The sequence below is a fragment of the Henckelia pumila genome, chromosome 3 (assembly GCF_033568475.1).
Source record: "Henckelia pumila isolate YLH828 chromosome 3, ASM3356847v2, whole genome shotgun sequence".
Classification (NCBI taxonomy): domain Eukaryota; kingdom Viridiplantae; phylum Streptophyta; class Magnoliopsida; order Lamiales; family Gesneriaceae; genus Henckelia; species Henckelia pumila.
The window spans coordinates 40,503,150-40,518,642 of record NC_133122.1 but is presented as its reverse complement, the minus strand read 5'-3'; the positions used below and the strand labels follow the sequence as shown (position 1 = coordinate 40,518,642).

Here is a 15,493-nt window from a genome sequence, read left to right as displayed (position 1 = left end):
AGCATTCAAGGAAGCTGAAGAGATCAATCATTCCCTTCAGTTTTCTTACAAATAAATTGTTGTAATATTTCTCTCTCTATTGTATTAAGTTTTCTTTATGTATTACAAGAACAAGGCTACTATGAGTAGCTAAACAAGTTGTCTTCTCCTCTTCAAAGGAGTTGATTTATGTAATAATATCATGTCTGAATAATTTCTTTAAAGCCTCTTGTTCTTTCATGCTCATATTTTATAATTAAATTTATATACCATATGCCTTAAGGTAGAAAATGAATTAAGGCTGTGCTGGGTGTCGTTGAAGGAGTTTGTGCAGAAACCATCTATTGCGACTGCGTGGTTGGAGTGTGAGGAGCACTTCATAAAACTCGGCAGGTATGACCCGACGACATTTTGGTCAAAGAGATATTTAAATTTATTTCATCTCACGGAAGCATGTTGGACCCTAATTCGGAGTATATCGGCTGGAAACCTTGCGTAACTGATAGTCTTGCATGGTCGAGACTGGTTCGATAGGTTAACAATGCCACGTACAAAGGATTAGTTGCTAAATAATATTTAATTCAAAAATGGGGACCACTAGGGAGTTGAAATAAAGAAAATTGTGGTTAGGGAGTTAAGATAAAGTTTGAAGGATTGGTAGGGATTTTTAAATCATTTACCCAAAATTTTTTTTGAAAACATGGGTGTGGCTGGAGCCCACCCTAGCCCAAGGGTGGCTCCGCCCCTGACGGTGACGACCGTAGTATGACATTTTGCACCGAAGAGGCATGCGAAGTCTCTACTTTAGACTTTTGAGACGTGCACATAGCCATTCTTTTTTACTATCGTTCTTCCGATCATCTCATTGATGGTATGAAAGACGCCTATAAATAACGAAGTTTGAGGTCCCTAAACACACACCCCATAAAAAACACAAATACACCATCTGCTAAAAGGTTGGGGTGCTTAGAAGGCTTCAAACCTGGAGAAAAGCATATTAGTTACAAATCATTCAACGGCTTACGGTGATGTTTGATCTTCTTCCGCATTGACGTATAGAACATGCTTTTGAGAAAACTCTAATAAATAAGGCTATTCAGAATCGTAAACAGCTGGTATGAACGTTAGCAATTTCGATAAATTGACTTATCTATTTTGTTCCAATTTTCTCGGATGTCTCGGAAGGAAGTAAATTAAGATAAAGATGAAATCTAAGACCTCTTTCTTAACTTGTTATCCTCTTTTTTCGGAACCCCATGCCACCAATTATTTGGTTTACGCAGTGGTAAATTCATTAGTACTTTTATTGGGTACGTAGTTTGTTCAAACTTTGTTGGCCGAAAAAAGATGAAAATGTGATCCACATTTTGCATATTATAAGTCGCTGGCTCTCTAGATAAAAGCATGCCTACGTGCCATTATTGTAACACAAGTAGTACCCCGTGTTTTAATCATCAACATCGTACAAATGATTCTATTCAAATAATCTTGACCCAAAAAACCTTTCCCCAAGTTGAAAATATTGCATTTTTATAATATAAATTTTAATTATGAATGATTTTGATATTTTATATTATCGAATTTCAATTTTTATCGAATGTTTGTAACATGGCATCAATGGAATTACGTCATTGATGTGTGTAGTGTCACTTTACTTTTTCTTCCATCACTTTACTGTCAAACCTAAACTTTGAAGATAATTCCTTGTAATTTTTTTTTATTTATTTGAGAATATTTTTTATAATAATTATTATTATTCAATTTATAACACATAGTTTACTTGAGAACAACTGTTATAATTGTCGCACGTTGAATAATAAAACTAACAAAGAGTGAGTTATAAACCCTTGAGATAATCCCACCCAATAAATAAGCTTTTTGAGATGAACACCTCATGGTTCATAACCTAACAACAACGTAATGAAAGACCACGTAACATTCATTAATCGTTGGTCCATTGGTCTGTTCATTTGTAATTTTGTTTTAAAAAAATTTCAAAACACATGTTCTTTTTTTTTTCGAAGTTTAACTTAAAATATACAAATTATTAATGTCATACATTATTTTATTATATACATATATCGATTCATCGTCTACGATGATATTATACATTTTTCCTCTTACGAACCAAACAAGGTAGTATATGTATATATATTTAGACACCGGTTAATATGGATGATAAGACATTGATTGATCAATTATATATCTTTATTTTGTCCAATGCTCGAATCAAGTCCTATAAAAAATTAGTGTAATGTACATTATCTTATTCAAGTACGTTGATTTATCATCATTATATTATATACATCATGCTTCATCCTATCAACGAGTCAAAAAATATCTTACAGACGTACACTTAGTTGCTAATTATGTGTGAAGTTGATGGGAAAATATGAACTCTAATTTTGTAATTTTCTATAACCCTTTATTTTTTTAAATTTTTAAAAGATTTATCTAATATAAATATAAAAAAAAAGTGTACTTTTTATGAGATGAGTCGTCGATCACATGGCTGAGTTTTTGCCTATACTCGTGGAGCCCAGAACCGGACCTCTGCTTTGCTGGCTGGAACCTCTCCACTGTTGAACTTCGATGGGGTTTGTCCACTGAGAAAGACCACACTTTCACTTGCCTCGATCAAGCACTCAATTTTACGAATACCGTGCTTCTCCTCTGCCTATAAATCTTTTGGGTTTTCTTCTTTTATACGTATTTTTTACCATTTCATCGCCACTTTGCATTCACAAATCTTGCAGTGCTTGAAAAAGAGAACTAAAAACAAAAACCCACTTCAGTTTCTTCCTTTTTCCCTTCGATTTGATGGATCTGAGGATCTAATTCCTCTTTCACTTTCAGATCTTTTTTCCTAATCAACTGTAAAGGTAACTTCTTTGGCATACCTTAATCTTGTGTATTGTTCTATTCAAACAAAAGTTGTAAATATATTTGATGCTGTTGGCGGCTTAAAGAAGGATTCAAGACACTGTTTTTTCCCCTCTGCTTTTTGGAAGTTGAACCTTCTAGAATTTCAACCTGCTGACCTAAAAATGGTCCGAGAAATTAGTTAATTTTTTAACCACTGTTCTCTTTTCCTTGGAGCTTAATTTTCTTGACTCAGATAGGTTCCCGGGTTTTTCGGGTTATTAATATGAGATCTGTGTCTACTTGGAAGGTCATTTTATACTTTTGTTAGTTTCCTTGAGGCAACTTACCAAAATTGAGTAGGTGATCATAATGCATTTATATTGCTTTTTCATTTTGTTGGATTGTTGATGTTCGTTCATATCCTAAATCTGTTTGTTTTGTGTTATGCTGGCCTCTTAAGTGCTCGTACTTTGTGCTTGTAGGCGAGGGATTGGTTTATGGTTATGCAATCGAGTTTAATCTCAGAAAAAAGTTAGCCTCGGTGGTTATGGGGTGCTGATAATTCGATGGTGGTTCAGATGAGATGAGGGATGTTTTCTGGGTTATTAAAATTATTTAGGGCCTGTTTTCGGCCTAAGGCTGATCGATATGCTCACACAAGTTCAGAGTCTGGTGGTCGACAAGATGGACTTCTGTGGTATAAGGACACGGGGCAGCATTCTTGCGGAGATTTTTCGATGGCTGTAGTTCAAGCAAATAATTTACTTGAGGATCAGAGCCAACTTGAATCTGGTTGTCTCAGCTCGAATGATTCAGGGCCATATGGTACTTTTGTGGGAATTTATGATGGACATGGCGGTCCTGAGACTTCTCGGTTCATCAATGAGCATCTCTTCCAACATCTGAAGAGTAAGCCTGTAATTATTGTTCAATTAAGAAATAGGATCAGTGGTGATGTTCAGAAACCAAATTTTATCTATCATATGTATCGATATTTCAGGGTTCACTGCAGAACATCAGACCATGTCGGTGGAGGTTATTCGGAAAGCATTTGAAGCCACGGAAGATGGCTTTTTCTCAGTCGTCAGCAGGCAGTGGCCCATGAGACCCCAGATGGCAGCGGTGGGCTCCTGCTGTCTTGTTGGAATCATCTGCAGTGGAACTCTTTATATTGCCAGTCTTGGTGATTCTCGTGCTGTTTTGGGGAGACTTGTCAAGGCTACAGAAGAAGTCCTCGCCATTCAACTCTCGACGGAGCACAACGCGAGTTATGAGTCCGTGAGAAAGGAGCTGCAATCTCTACACCCTGACGACTCGCAAATTGTTGTTCTAAGACATAATGTATGGCGTGTGAAAGGTATCATACAGGTTGGTTCATTCAAACACATTTTGCTGCAAACATTTATTCAGTGCTGCTGTCTTTTTCTGTTGGCTATCAATTCATGATGGGAACCACTGTCTCCTTGAAGTGGGAAAATCTTAATCAGATTCCCGTTGTACATGTCTTTTGTGAAGAAATGGTTTGAGACCACATTTGCTTTTGAAACCGTTCCTTCCCATACGCGAAGCGCTTTGCTGTGGTGCCATGGTTTTGGTCAGCTTCTCATGCCTTTCTATATAACTAGCTGTGGCTTTTAAACTACTGTTTTTATCATGATCCTCTTTTGGTAGGAGAAATAATTTGCACGGACCATTATTAAAAAATAAGGAGAACAATTTCTGATAAAACGTTTGAATATGCATAAACATCTTCAATTTGTTGGCCCTTCCTCATTTAGAACTTGGAACTACTTGGCTCTGGCTGAAACCATTAAAAAGATATTGGTATCTGTATTGAATAATTAGAGACATATCGCTCAAGACAAACAATCTTGGACTAAGTTTTTCATGCAAAATTTATTCTTACCATTATTTATTTATCTATTTATTGTGGGTTCTGTGTTCAAGACAGCATATCATATCCAAATATTTGTCCTATATGTGTCACCTACAACGTGCATGTGATTTCTTACCTTAGGCTTGCTACTGCTGCATGTGACCTTGGACAGTGTTCTAATGGTCTGTATGTGTAATTTACAGATCTCAAGATCTATCGGAGACGTGTATTTGAAAAAGGCTGAGTATAACAGGGAGCCATTGTACGCCAAATTTCGTCTGCGTGAACCTTTTAAAAGACCAATTTTAAGTGCAGAACCTGCAATTACTGTACAACAGTTGCTACCTCATGATCAGTTCGTCATATTTGCCTCAGATGGCCTTTGGGAGCATCTTACCAACCAAGAAGCCGTTGATCTTGTCCACAATCATCCACGCAGTGTAAGATATCACGTTGTCGATTTTGCCTTTCTTGTTTGGTTTGTAACATAGTGCACCACATGCTTACTCATATTGAAATTAATACACAGACATCTGAGAGTTGTCTTCTCTCGTGTCCCTTCTGTTCCTTCCTAAGGTTATGAGAGCTCGGTCATACGCAAGCATCAATCATAACTTGAGAAGAATAGCAACTCCTAGAATCTTTGTTTTGGTCTTCGGAATCCCGATTACTGACCAATTGTAGCTGTGGTTATCGATAACAACTTGGCATGATTTATTGAATGAACTATAAATGGTGTTTGATAATGTGTGTTGGCCAATGCACAAAAAAGACTACTGATGTGACTTTACATGGCAAATATGAATTAGAGGCTGCATAGGACAAAGTAAGGGGGGAAACAGAGAGTGTCTTACGTGCTGACAACAAAAGGGGATTATGCATTTACTTTCCATGTTGCATTCCCTTTCATAAGATTAAAATTACCTTCCAGTGACAAGAATATTATCAAATCTTCTGTACCTCAATCGTGCAGGGCATTGCAAGAAGATTAGTGAAAACGGCATTGCAAGAGGCCGCAAAGAAGAGGGAGATGAGGTACTCAGACCTGAAGAAAATTGATCGAGGGGTGCGTCGTCATTTCCATGATGACATCACAGTTGTGGTGTTATTTCTCGACTCAAATCTAGTGAGCCGGTCTAGTTCCTTCAGGACTCCTAAAGTATCCATTAAAGGAGGGGGCATCAATCTTCCTCCCAACATTCTTGCACCATTTACTGGGCCCACGGAAACTGGCTCTACTTGACTGTCAACTGTTTCTTCTGATGCTATGTGAATACGGGCAGGTAGCGAATAGCGAACAGGGGAGTGGCAGCCTTGAATTCTTCAATGTGCTCTGTAATTTTAAATTGAAGACTAATACTCCCCATCATTTTGGTGCCAAAGAGAATGGAAAGAAACCCAACTTCAAGGTGACATTCACTGTAGTTTTTGTGTTTTGGAGCAGATTTATGGTCTGCATTTGTCTTCTATATCCCTATGCCAGTCTCTTGTATTTTCTTTTCTATCTTTTTATCCCTTGTAGATACTTGTGGAACCTGAGGCTGAATGACCTTATTGACTCATATTCTGAGAAAAGTTTAAGCCATTAGCTACTCATAAAATATGAATCATGTTCTTATGAGAATACATGTTTGTTTGTTGGTTTCGATGATGGTCATTTAGCAATGCAACTTCGGTTTCACTTCTTTTCACCGAGATCTAGTCGACGACTCTGTGATGATTTCGTGACTCGATTCTTGTAGGCGAACAACTTGAGGAGTTATTATCATGACTTGATTGATTTCCCGGTAATTATTTGGTAAGAATCAGGCTATGTAAGTTAAGTAACATTTGAGCTGGAAAAAGTTTAATCCATCCTTCAAAATTCTTACGTATTTTGCAAGACTCTCTCAAGTTCTTGCTCCCGGAACCATTGTGTGCTGACGAGAATGGCAAATTTCCAATATTTTTCCAAGTAACTAGCAAATCAAGAAAGGAAACTACGATGGTGATTGGCATGGACAACGTTTTCAGCAATGGTCACTGTCCAAAATGCGCGAAAAATATAACCGCGGCTCGTGTGCCATCCAAAGTTTCAAGGCAACGGAGTACAATAAAGATGGCAAGTGAGGGCTCATGTGCCATTCAAAGTTTTAAGGCAACTGGGTACAATAAAGATGGCTATTTTCAAGATTAATCCAGGACAAACAAAAAAATGCTGTCGAGAAGCAAATATATTCACTAACATACGTTCTTCTACCACATTGTGTACAAGTACAATGGACAAATGACAGCATGGATTGGCTTTTGCGACGGATTACATACACACGCACAACCATAGCATGATAGAATACGCCCATACATGGCACATGTCATCAATTTGTGTGTCATCCTATCTCAAATATAAGGAGACCAAAAGCTGTGAGAAGAGTATGAATTCACTCACAACGGTAGCAGGAGAGTGTATGCCGATAAACGGGACGATATCGACTTGCAACCAACTCTCAACTGCTGAACCCACTACTGCACCAGCCACAAGCCCTCCAATAGTAATCACTGTAGCCTTACCTGCATGGACGTTATTCATGTAATTAAAATCAAGATATGCCATGTTTATCTATTTTTTAAAATTGTAATTTAGTTATAGAATAGGCTTCCTGCCATATTTCTCTGAAAAAATTACCACCTATGTAAGGGGGTGGTGATGGTGTACTAAATTCACGGAGATTAATATAGTTTTTGTCAGCTAGTGTGCATGTAAAATATTGTGGTTCAATTATATAAATCTTGTACGCGTGCACACTCTATTCACAATATACATACTATATTAAAATTGTTCTATTCTGACGCAATATTGTAAGAAGGGGTAACCAGAATTGGAATGAAGCTTATATATCCCAACTGCTAAGAGTCGTGATCTGGAAGGCCACCTAGAGAATCCTCATGAAGCCACACAACGCAAAAATCACGTTCGTAGCATGATGAGACTTGTTACATATAACTCAAGATGCAAAGAAAACAATAGCATATTTCTGGAATGAGTGTGTAAGCATGACATGGCAGATAAAAAAACATGAATTTAACAGTATCAGTAAATTCAATGTTGTTTACGCGCTCATTCGGCGCAATGTTTCAACTTTCTAACTTCATCAATTTGTAGACCTCGAACTTAAGGTTCCCAGGGCAAAGAATAACTAACACATAAGTTAAGGACGGGTCAACAATCTTTAATGTCTCTTTCACCTAAGGAGCGAAAGACATTGCTTATAGTTCCCCGCAAGTTTCTGTGAATGGAAAGGAAAACATACAAAGAAATCAAGGAGACTACATATGATCTACACTAGCAAGTGAAAAATTTGCTCGACATTCTTCACAAGTCCTTTCACCTCGAACTACTACAGGCACACCTGTACAGACTAGCTTAGAGTTATTTTTGGAGCTTTAGTATCCATGCTTGTTACATGTATCCAACTCCACTTATTCAACATAAATCAAGAATTTTAAGTGCGGTATGTTCTTTCAAGAACGTGAATTGGTCATACTAGCAAACAGCCTGCTGCCTGTTTAATAGTTTCTAAACCTGTGAAGTCTGACAAGTGCTACCATAGACAATCATATATAAATAGGTTTTTTTCGACATTCAGAGAACTGCAAAACCAATAACTTGAATCAACTGAAAATCTGTAAAAGAGCTCCCAACCAGAAACACAACATCAAACCTTTGCCCAAAGTACTATCGTAGACAATCATATAAACATTAACAGCCAAAAATGCAAAACTGATAATTTAAATCAACCTAGAACAGTTAAAATTTAAAAGGGGCTTAATCAGAAATAGCATCGAACACACTGCTAATGAAAAATGTCATAATTTTTTTCTTACCCAACTTGATATTTTTCTTGGTCATGAAATACAAGGATGTCCCAAAACTGGTTGCTAAGATCAAGCCAGGAACATCAGCCCCTGCATATGGAGTTGCGGAAGATGCTGAAACTCCATTTACATATGCCAAGACCATTAAAGCCCCATAAACTCCAGCTTGCACACCCAACTCACTGGTTGATGGTGCTTCAACCGAGAGAGGTGCATTTTTTACGGTACTCTGTAGCCATTTAGGCATTGAATCCATTTTAGGAGCATTTACAGGTTTAACATCAGCATAACGAATGTTGCTATCCACAACTTTCCCCGCTCTCCTTTGTGTTAAGCTTTGCATCAGCAGCATATCATATGCAGCCTCTACCTGTATGGTGATAAGCCATATTAAACCATGTATTGGCAAGAATAAAATATGTAAAGTCCTGATGTATACTGCAGGATATACATTTAAAAAGTTCGAAGTTAATTGGCCTACAACTTCAGAAGCTATGCAGCCATGCATCTCTTATGTGGAAGCTTGTGATAGTCCAACCATGAGTGCTTGAAATCGTGTCTTTCACCAAATGAGTGCATCCACATGAGCATGCAGCATGGACACATTATCCTAACTCTAGTTTTTTTTTTCAGCCTCTATTCCCAAATGAGTACATTTCGTGACTGTGGATTAGCAGAGTCTACATTGTCTGGTTTCTTTAGAATGAACGGAATGCTTGCTTGCTGCTTACAGTTCCGTGTCCCTCAGCATATTGATTTTCAAAGCTCAAACCCATTTTCATTTTCCATAATTCAGGAAAAATGGGCACGGGCACTTCACACCCATTTTCAAGTTAAAGTCGTTCTCTCTTCTGCTAGATTGAATCAAGTGTAACTTGGGGTCACCTCCATGCAGGCCACCCCCTCCCTCTTCCGTTGAAGGCTCTAATTGATATTAGATTCTAGTTTGGTGGCTGATACAAAACTAGGTGATAATCCTTGTCCAGACTGAAGGCTTGTTTCTTATATTCAACGTCTAATTAAAACCATGGATAAGCAAAAAAATCTTGCAAATTACATGAAAACTAACAAAAATCAAGACCTCTTGTTCTCCTCAATTTCTCAAATTCTTAAACCACACCAGATACAAACTTACAATCCAAGGCACATGCTGATAGCCTGATATACACCAAAACTGCAGATTTTCACATAAATAAATACATAAAGCCACGAACTTGAGCAGAAAGCCAGAAACCCGTAATTCCCAAGCTAATAAACGCAAATTTAAGCATCGCAAGTACAGTAATAAGCAAATCCCACAAATTAGTTTCCACGAAAACTTGAGTAATCGCTATTAGCAAATAGTAAGGACCCCCCCAAAAAAACACACAGGAAATTTCAACATACCTGAGAAATTGCTTGCTGGTCATCTTTACAAGCGGCAACAAGTGAATTCTTGGCTCGAAGAATATCCTCAAACGAAGCCTCTTCAGGAACACCGAGGAGTTTGAGGGCATTCTCCACGGACATCTCGAAAGACGCCGAATCGTCAGCTCGTGAGCCAGCTTGGATCGGCAAAGCTAACATACGCCTGGTGAACAGTGTACCCCACGAACCACGGCGGTCTGGCTTGACCGCCTTGATTATGGGGGATGAGGGAGGCCGGCGACGAGTCGGGGCTCTGGGTCGGTGTGAACCGCGGCCCAGAAGTGAGTGATTGAGCCGGACCAATATAGCTGCAACCATTTCTGTGCGTGGCTGTGTGAAGAATGAAAGGGGTATAAAATGGTGGAAGCAATCAAGATTATTGGGGAGCTTTCATGGTTGAGTAGTGTAGAAGGGAGGGAGATGAATGAATGATGTCTCCTTTTTGGAAGTAAGCTATTGTAATTCTTCGTTTGTATACTGTTTACATCATAATCATGTAAATATTATATTATATAATAAATCATGTTTATTATAATCACTTATTAATCTCCAAAGATGGCATCTTTTTCTATTTTTTTTAAAAAATTTCTGGCTTTTATCAAACATGATAAAACCTTCCATATTCACATATGGTTCAACAAAATGAGAGCAATATTTACCCATCTTAAATCAACATGTTTTATTTACAAAAGAAGTAAAAATCAGTGGTTCAATATGTGCGTAGGTTCATCCAAGCTGACATTTGTCAAGTTGGAAAAGGGTGTGAAATGAAGATCACAACAAAAAGAAAGGCCAAAAACAGTAACTGCTAATTCTATTTAATCTGTTGAAACAATTATACCAGTAAGTTATAGGGCCATTTATTTACTGATATCTTTAATTAGGTACTTCTATTAAGTAATACTAACTTGAGTGTGTGGCTATTACTAGGCCAGTCAAAGAATTGGAGCCCAAGAATCAACACACTCCTCGTGTGATAATGGCCGGATGATGCCTAAAGTTGGCTTATTGTATGCCAATTCTGTGGCTGGGAACTCCACTCTCCGATTGAATCCCAAGATGTTTGCTTGCTGGAGGGTTTGCCTCGCTCTTCCAAGTAGTGTTAGTAATGCTAGTTTCAGACGTGGGTTTTGTTGCAGAGCAGGGGATCAAGTTGTATCTCTCACTGAACGTAAGAGCAACAAGAAAGTAATAGTTGTTGGCTCGGGATGGGCTGGGCTAGGAGCTGCTCATCACCTTTGCAAACAGGTGCTCTAAAACTGCTTGATTGTGTGGATAAGAAGTATGCCATAGGCGTTTTGTTTTGTTTTGTTTTCTTCTCCTTCCCACTGAAATGGCTGGGAGGTTGAGTATGGATGTTCTTCTCTTATGTGATGTTAATTATTGTTCTGGAATTTGGTTTCAGGGTTTTGATGTTACTGTTCTTGAAGGTGGTTATGATTTTGGGCCCAAAAATAAGTCCTTTAGCCCTGATGATGCCGGCATCCGTGGCAAGTATCATGTTCTTGAATATGGTTGCTCTTTGTTTGATGCATACATGGTGTAGTTCCAGAACTTGCATCTTGAAAAATCAATGCTTTAACAATTACCATTGCTCATCGATTGGGAAATCTCTACTTTCTCTTTCTAGTTACTACACTGGGGTCTAAAACTGTGTTATTGCGTAGCTCCACGAAGTACGAATGACATGAAGTGAAAGAGAGGGAACTTTGCACGTTAGAATTTCAAACTATGGTTGGCGATGTTAGTTAATCCCAGTCAGTCATATTGTTTTGCTTTTATTATGTATACGGCGTTTGAAAAGAAAAATGGACATTGAAGTGTATATGGCGTTTGAAAAGAAAATTTTCTTTTGCAATTTATGTCAATCGAATACATGATCTTGGTTATCGAGCTTTTGCTGACAGACACCATGTTTTTTTCCTCAACACCTATAATTTACCCCTTCTATGGTTTCAGGGTTCTATTATCCATATAAAAATATATTTAATCTTGTGGATGAGCTTGGCATCAAACCCTTTACAAGCTGGGTAAAGTCTGCACAATATTCAGAAGAAGGATTGGAGGTAAGCTGTACAGCTTTCAGTATTTCTTATGCGCCTAATGGAATCTTAATTGGCTTTTAGTCGGTCTTATTTCACTTTTTTTTTTTGCCAATTCTTATTTAACATCTATGGATAGATTCTTAATCTTTTGGTAGCTGTCTGTATCTTTATTTGATGTGGCCAAAATTGCCTCTGAAATATTGAAGGATTCACTTCCTCAGGTTTTGTCCTTCAGGTTGAATATCCAATATTTCAAGATGTCCAGCAATTGCCAACTCCATTTGGCACATTATTCAACACTCAGGTGTGTCTCTCCTGGAGCAGTAAGACTATATGAAACAAAACAACATTCTGACTATCACTAACTGAGTTATCCTGCTCCCATAGTTTGTTCGATTGCCATTCTTTGATCGGTTGACATCCCTTCCTCTAATGACCGCAGGTATGCTCGATCACATATTTACCTGATTTGCAAAATAGTGCATCATATATCTAAGATTCCTTTCTGCCTTTAACAACTTCCTTTTGCAGCTATCGATTTTGACAATACAGACGCTGCTTGGAGGAAATATGATCCTGGTGAGGAGATTTGACTTTTCCATGGACTCTTTTCTATTGAAACTTGTGATTATGTTGAGTAAATACGTTTGAAGCAATTTGTTGGTGTTCTTGAACTGCTCAGTTACGGCAAGGGAGATGCTCAAACAGTTTGGATGCTCAGAAAGGCTTTATCAAGATGTTTTTAATCCGTTGATTCAAGTTGGACTGTATGCACCTGCAGAGCAATCTAGTGCCGCCGCAACATTAGGAATGCTGTATTATTTCGTTCTGGCTAACCAGGTTTGATTGGATAACAATTTTCTTTTAGTTCAGAGTTTGTTTCGATCACTTTTTGACAAGCATTGTTCAACGATTGACACAAGATCTAGGCCTTGTAGAATGGGGAGGTAGGAATGATTTCTTGGTGGACCTTTGTGATTTTATTTGCTAGTTGAACTAGGGGTCCATAACTTCACATCTTGTTTATTTTCTTTTAAACTACAAGTTTACTGATTTCCTGTTTCATGGTTTGGCATAGAAACATTTGGATATGGTATTATGTCGCGGAACAGTTAGGGAAAAAATATTTCAACCATGGATGGATTTCTTGAAATCCCAAGGCTGCAGGTTTTTGGAAGGTAGAAATGTTACAGATATCGTCCTTGACGAGGAAACAGGTTGCATTTCTCAATTGATTTGTGGGAAAGAGAGTTTTAAGGCTGATTCCTTCATATTGGCTGTTGGAGTCTCCACTCTCCAGGAAATAATACACAGCAGGTATATCTAATCAAAATTTCCCACCCAATGTCAATTCTCTATCCTGCATCAAATTTGAAACGAAAACTGGGCTACTTGTAAGTTTTGTTAAGAAACCTAAGTGTATAAGTGAATGCCAATTTTCAGTTGTGGTTAAATTAGCTAATATCTAGATTTTACTCGGTGGCGATTATGTGGCAGCTCATACATTTACTACTGAAACAGCTAACTTTATCCTGTACTAAACCAACACCGAGGTTCGACATGGGCCTCTGGGTTTGGAAGTTTGACACTTGTGATATTCATTGCTGCGGTCTATCGGTTTGTTTTTACATACTGTTATGTTTACTTTAGTGCAGTATTATGTGCAAGAGAAGACTTTCTGAAAATTCTGAACTTGAAAAGCATAGATTTGCTTACTGTGAAGATTCAGCTTGATAGGAAGGTATCCATGCCTTTTCATATTGCTGCAAGAAACATGTAAATATTTCTAGCTTCAAATTTGTAACTAGTTTGTCTACTTTGTTCATCCTTTCTACGCACCCGAATGAACAGGTTAACATTCCATATGCGAGCAATGTATCATCTGGATTCGATGGCTCTCGTGCTTGGACATTTTTCGACTTGAGCATCCATTATGATGAACTAAAAAACAGTACATCGACAGTTGTTGAAACTGATTTTGTGAGAAATCTTGTTTCTTCAGTCTTATCCTCTTTATATCTAAGTTTTCTTTACTCTAAAATGTTAAATTAAAAGTACAGTGTATACTGTAGGTCTGATATTCATGGTTGATATTTAGTGCAGTATCATGCCAATGACTTATTGCCTCTAAAGGATGACAAAATCATTGAGAAAGTCATGTTTTGGCTCTCAAAGTGTGTCAAGGACTTTGAAAATGCAATGGTCATTGATAAAGAAATCGGAAGATTTCCAAAATTTCTGACTCACTATTTTCCAGGTAACATTTGGAAATTTTTCTCATTAGCAAACTTTTTCCATACTTAATTCTTTTTCAACCATTTTGTTTCTCAACCAAGGATCCTTCAAGATAATAATTTTCGCCCTCGAATCTTGTTTCAATGTGTTTAGGTTCATACAAGTACATGATGCGAGGATCTACGTCGTTTCCAAACTTGTTCTTGGCTGGAGATTGGACGATAAACCGCCATGGTTCCTGGTCACAGGTACATCAATCATTTCATTTATTTCAGAAACGATTTTATCTAAAAGGGATCCAATTGATCATATTTTTGTCTTTTACTAACAGGAAAAATCGTATGTGACTGGACTGGAGGCTGCAAATAGAGTGGTGGATTATCTTGAAGAAGGAGCATTTGCCAAAATCATACCACTTGAAGAAGACGAACCTCACGTTCAATCGCTGCGACTCTTGAATCGAAATCTCAATGACATAAGAGCTCAGCTTCCGTTTTCCAAGTATTTCCTGCAATAGCAACCAACCAATGTAAAGTTTGCTATATTGTACATAAGCATTCTTGGTTTGGATAAAAGAAGGGGGAAAAGCTTCATATTCCTTTCCAATTAGTTGCTGAATATTTTCGTCTACTTTTTGGATAGATTCTTCATTCCCCAATTACCTGTCTTTCCATTGCTTTATTCCTGAATATTTTCATGAATCTTTCCACTACTTATTATCTTTTACTTCGTTTCCTGAATATTTTGATACACTTTTTCTAAAAGATGCATGATATGCATCCAACTTCAAAGTGGAGATAACAAGATATGCTGGTATGGACCAACATGAATTTTTACACGGTTCTGAAATTTGTTGTTTGAAACACATTTGGCTTGTGCTTAATAAACTACATAACTTTCGCCTCAGGTTTAGTTTATGTAGAGGGAAATTATGATCAAAAGATTCAATAAGAAGAGAATTTGTTAAGGATCAAATTGAATATAGAAATCATGGTTCATAAAACTACTATGATTTTTGGCTTTTCTAATGCTTTAAAGAGAAGGTGCAAAATAAGTCCAAAAGCTACAATTGTCTGATTCTAAAATATAATTACTTTTTTGCAATTACTTTACAATTTAAACACTTTTTTTGTTTTTTTTTTTTTTTGTAAAAGATTTGTTTTTAAACATTTACCTAAACCTTTTCTTAATAATATAAACGATATTTTTCTTTATCTATATATAATATAATTAT

General features: G+C 37.3%; 3 protein-coding genes across 4 annotated transcripts; 2 read left to right on the top strand and 1 right to left on the bottom strand.

The window, feature by feature from the left end:
* Window positions 1-2,494: 2,494 nt before the first annotated feature.
* Window positions 2,495-6,346, top strand: LOC140886687 (probable protein phosphatase 2C 60). Of its 2 annotated transcripts, none has more exons than XM_073293404.1 (5): window positions 2,495-2,861; window positions 3,327-3,753; window positions 3,845-4,212; window positions 4,924-5,160; window positions 5,694-6,346. In XM_073293404.1, the coding sequence occupies exons 2-5, from the start codon at window positions 3,435-3,437 to the stop codon at window positions 5,961-5,963; spliced, it is 1,194 nt and encodes a 397-aa protein (XP_073149505.1). In that variant the 5' UTR covers window positions 2,495-2,861; window positions 3,327-3,434; the 3' UTR covers window positions 5,964-6,346. The 2 variants fall into 2 exon arrangements, with proteins under 2 accessions (XP_073149505.1, XP_073149506.1); XM_073293405.1 differs by lacking the exon at window positions 2,495-2,861 and adding an exon at window positions 2,918-3,200.
* A 271-nt stretch (window positions 6,347-6,617) lies between these two features.
* On the bottom strand, window positions 6,618-10,443 carry LOC140886688 (protein CHAPERONE-LIKE PROTEIN OF POR1, chloroplastic). The gene is made up of 3 exons (XM_073293406.1): window positions 9,959-10,443; window positions 8,582-8,942; window positions 6,618-7,267 (listed from the first exon to the last, which is right to left on the bottom strand). Exons 1-3 carry the CDS (start codon window positions 10,295-10,297, stop codon window positions 7,092-7,094), a joined length of 876 nt encoding a protein of 291 aa, XP_073149507.1. The 5' UTR covers window positions 10,298-10,443; the 3' UTR covers window positions 6,618-7,091.
* A 267-nt stretch (window positions 10,444-10,710) lies between these two features.
* On the top strand, window positions 10,711-14,957 carry LOC140891475 (uncharacterized). Its single transcript, XM_073299986.1, has 14 exons — window positions 10,711-10,822; window positions 10,910-11,227; window positions 11,385-11,469; window positions 11,939-12,045; window positions 12,260-12,328; window positions 12,412-12,466; window positions 12,556-12,603; window positions 12,707-12,864; window positions 13,103-13,341; window positions 13,675-13,765; window positions 13,876-14,004; window positions 14,128-14,281; window positions 14,413-14,507; window positions 14,591-14,957. Exons 2-14 carry the CDS (start codon window positions 10,967-10,969, stop codon window positions 14,774-14,776), a joined length of 1,677 nt encoding a protein of 558 aa, XP_073156087.1. The 5' UTR covers window positions 10,711-10,822; window positions 10,910-10,966; the 3' UTR covers window positions 14,777-14,957.
* The last annotated feature ends 536 nt before the right edge of the window (window positions 14,958-15,493 follow it).

What these genes read in the sequence shown, in the direction of transcription:
- LOC140886688 (XM_073293406.1), bottom strand. Translation starts at nt 10,297, where the DNA reads ATGGTTGCAGCTATATTGGTCCGGCTCAATCACTCACTTCTGGGCCGC. An exon ending in ACCAGCAAGCAATTTCTCAG is followed by an intron (nt 8,943 to 9,958) that starts GTATGTTGAAAT and finishes ATCACCATACAG; the next exon opens with GTAGAGGCTGCATATGATAT. An exon ending in CAAGAAAAATATCAAGTTGG is followed by an intron (nt 7,268 to 8,581) that starts GTAAGAAAAAAA and finishes ACGTCCATGCAG; the next exon opens with GTAAGGCTACAGTGATTACT.
- LOC140891475 (XM_073299986.1), top strand. Translation starts at nt 10,967, where the DNA reads ATGATGCCTAAAGTTGGCTTATTGTATGCCAATTCTGTGGCTGGGAAC. An exon ending in CAGGAAATAATACACAGCAG is followed by an intron (nt 13,342 to 13,674) that starts GTATATCTAATC and finishes TGTTTACTTTAG; the next exon opens with TGCAGTATTATGTGCAAGAG. An exon ending in TCTGACTCACTATTTTCCAG is followed by an intron (nt 14,282 to 14,412) that starts GTAACATTTGGA and finishes CAATGTGTTTAG; the next exon opens with GTTCATACAAGTACATGATG.
- LOC140886687 (XM_073293404.1), top strand. Translation starts at nt 3,435, where the DNA reads ATGTTTTCTGGGTTATTAAAATTATTTAGGGCCTGTTTTCGGCCTAAG. An exon ending in TCTCTTCCAACATCTGAAGA is followed by an intron (nt 3,754 to 3,844) that starts GTAAGCCTGTAA and finishes TCGATATTTCAG; the next exon opens with GGTTCACTGCAGAACATCAG. An exon ending in TCCACAATCATCCACGCAGT is followed by an intron (nt 5,161 to 5,693) that starts GTAAGATATCAC and finishes TCAATCGTGCAG; the next exon opens with GGCATTGCAAGAAGATTAGT.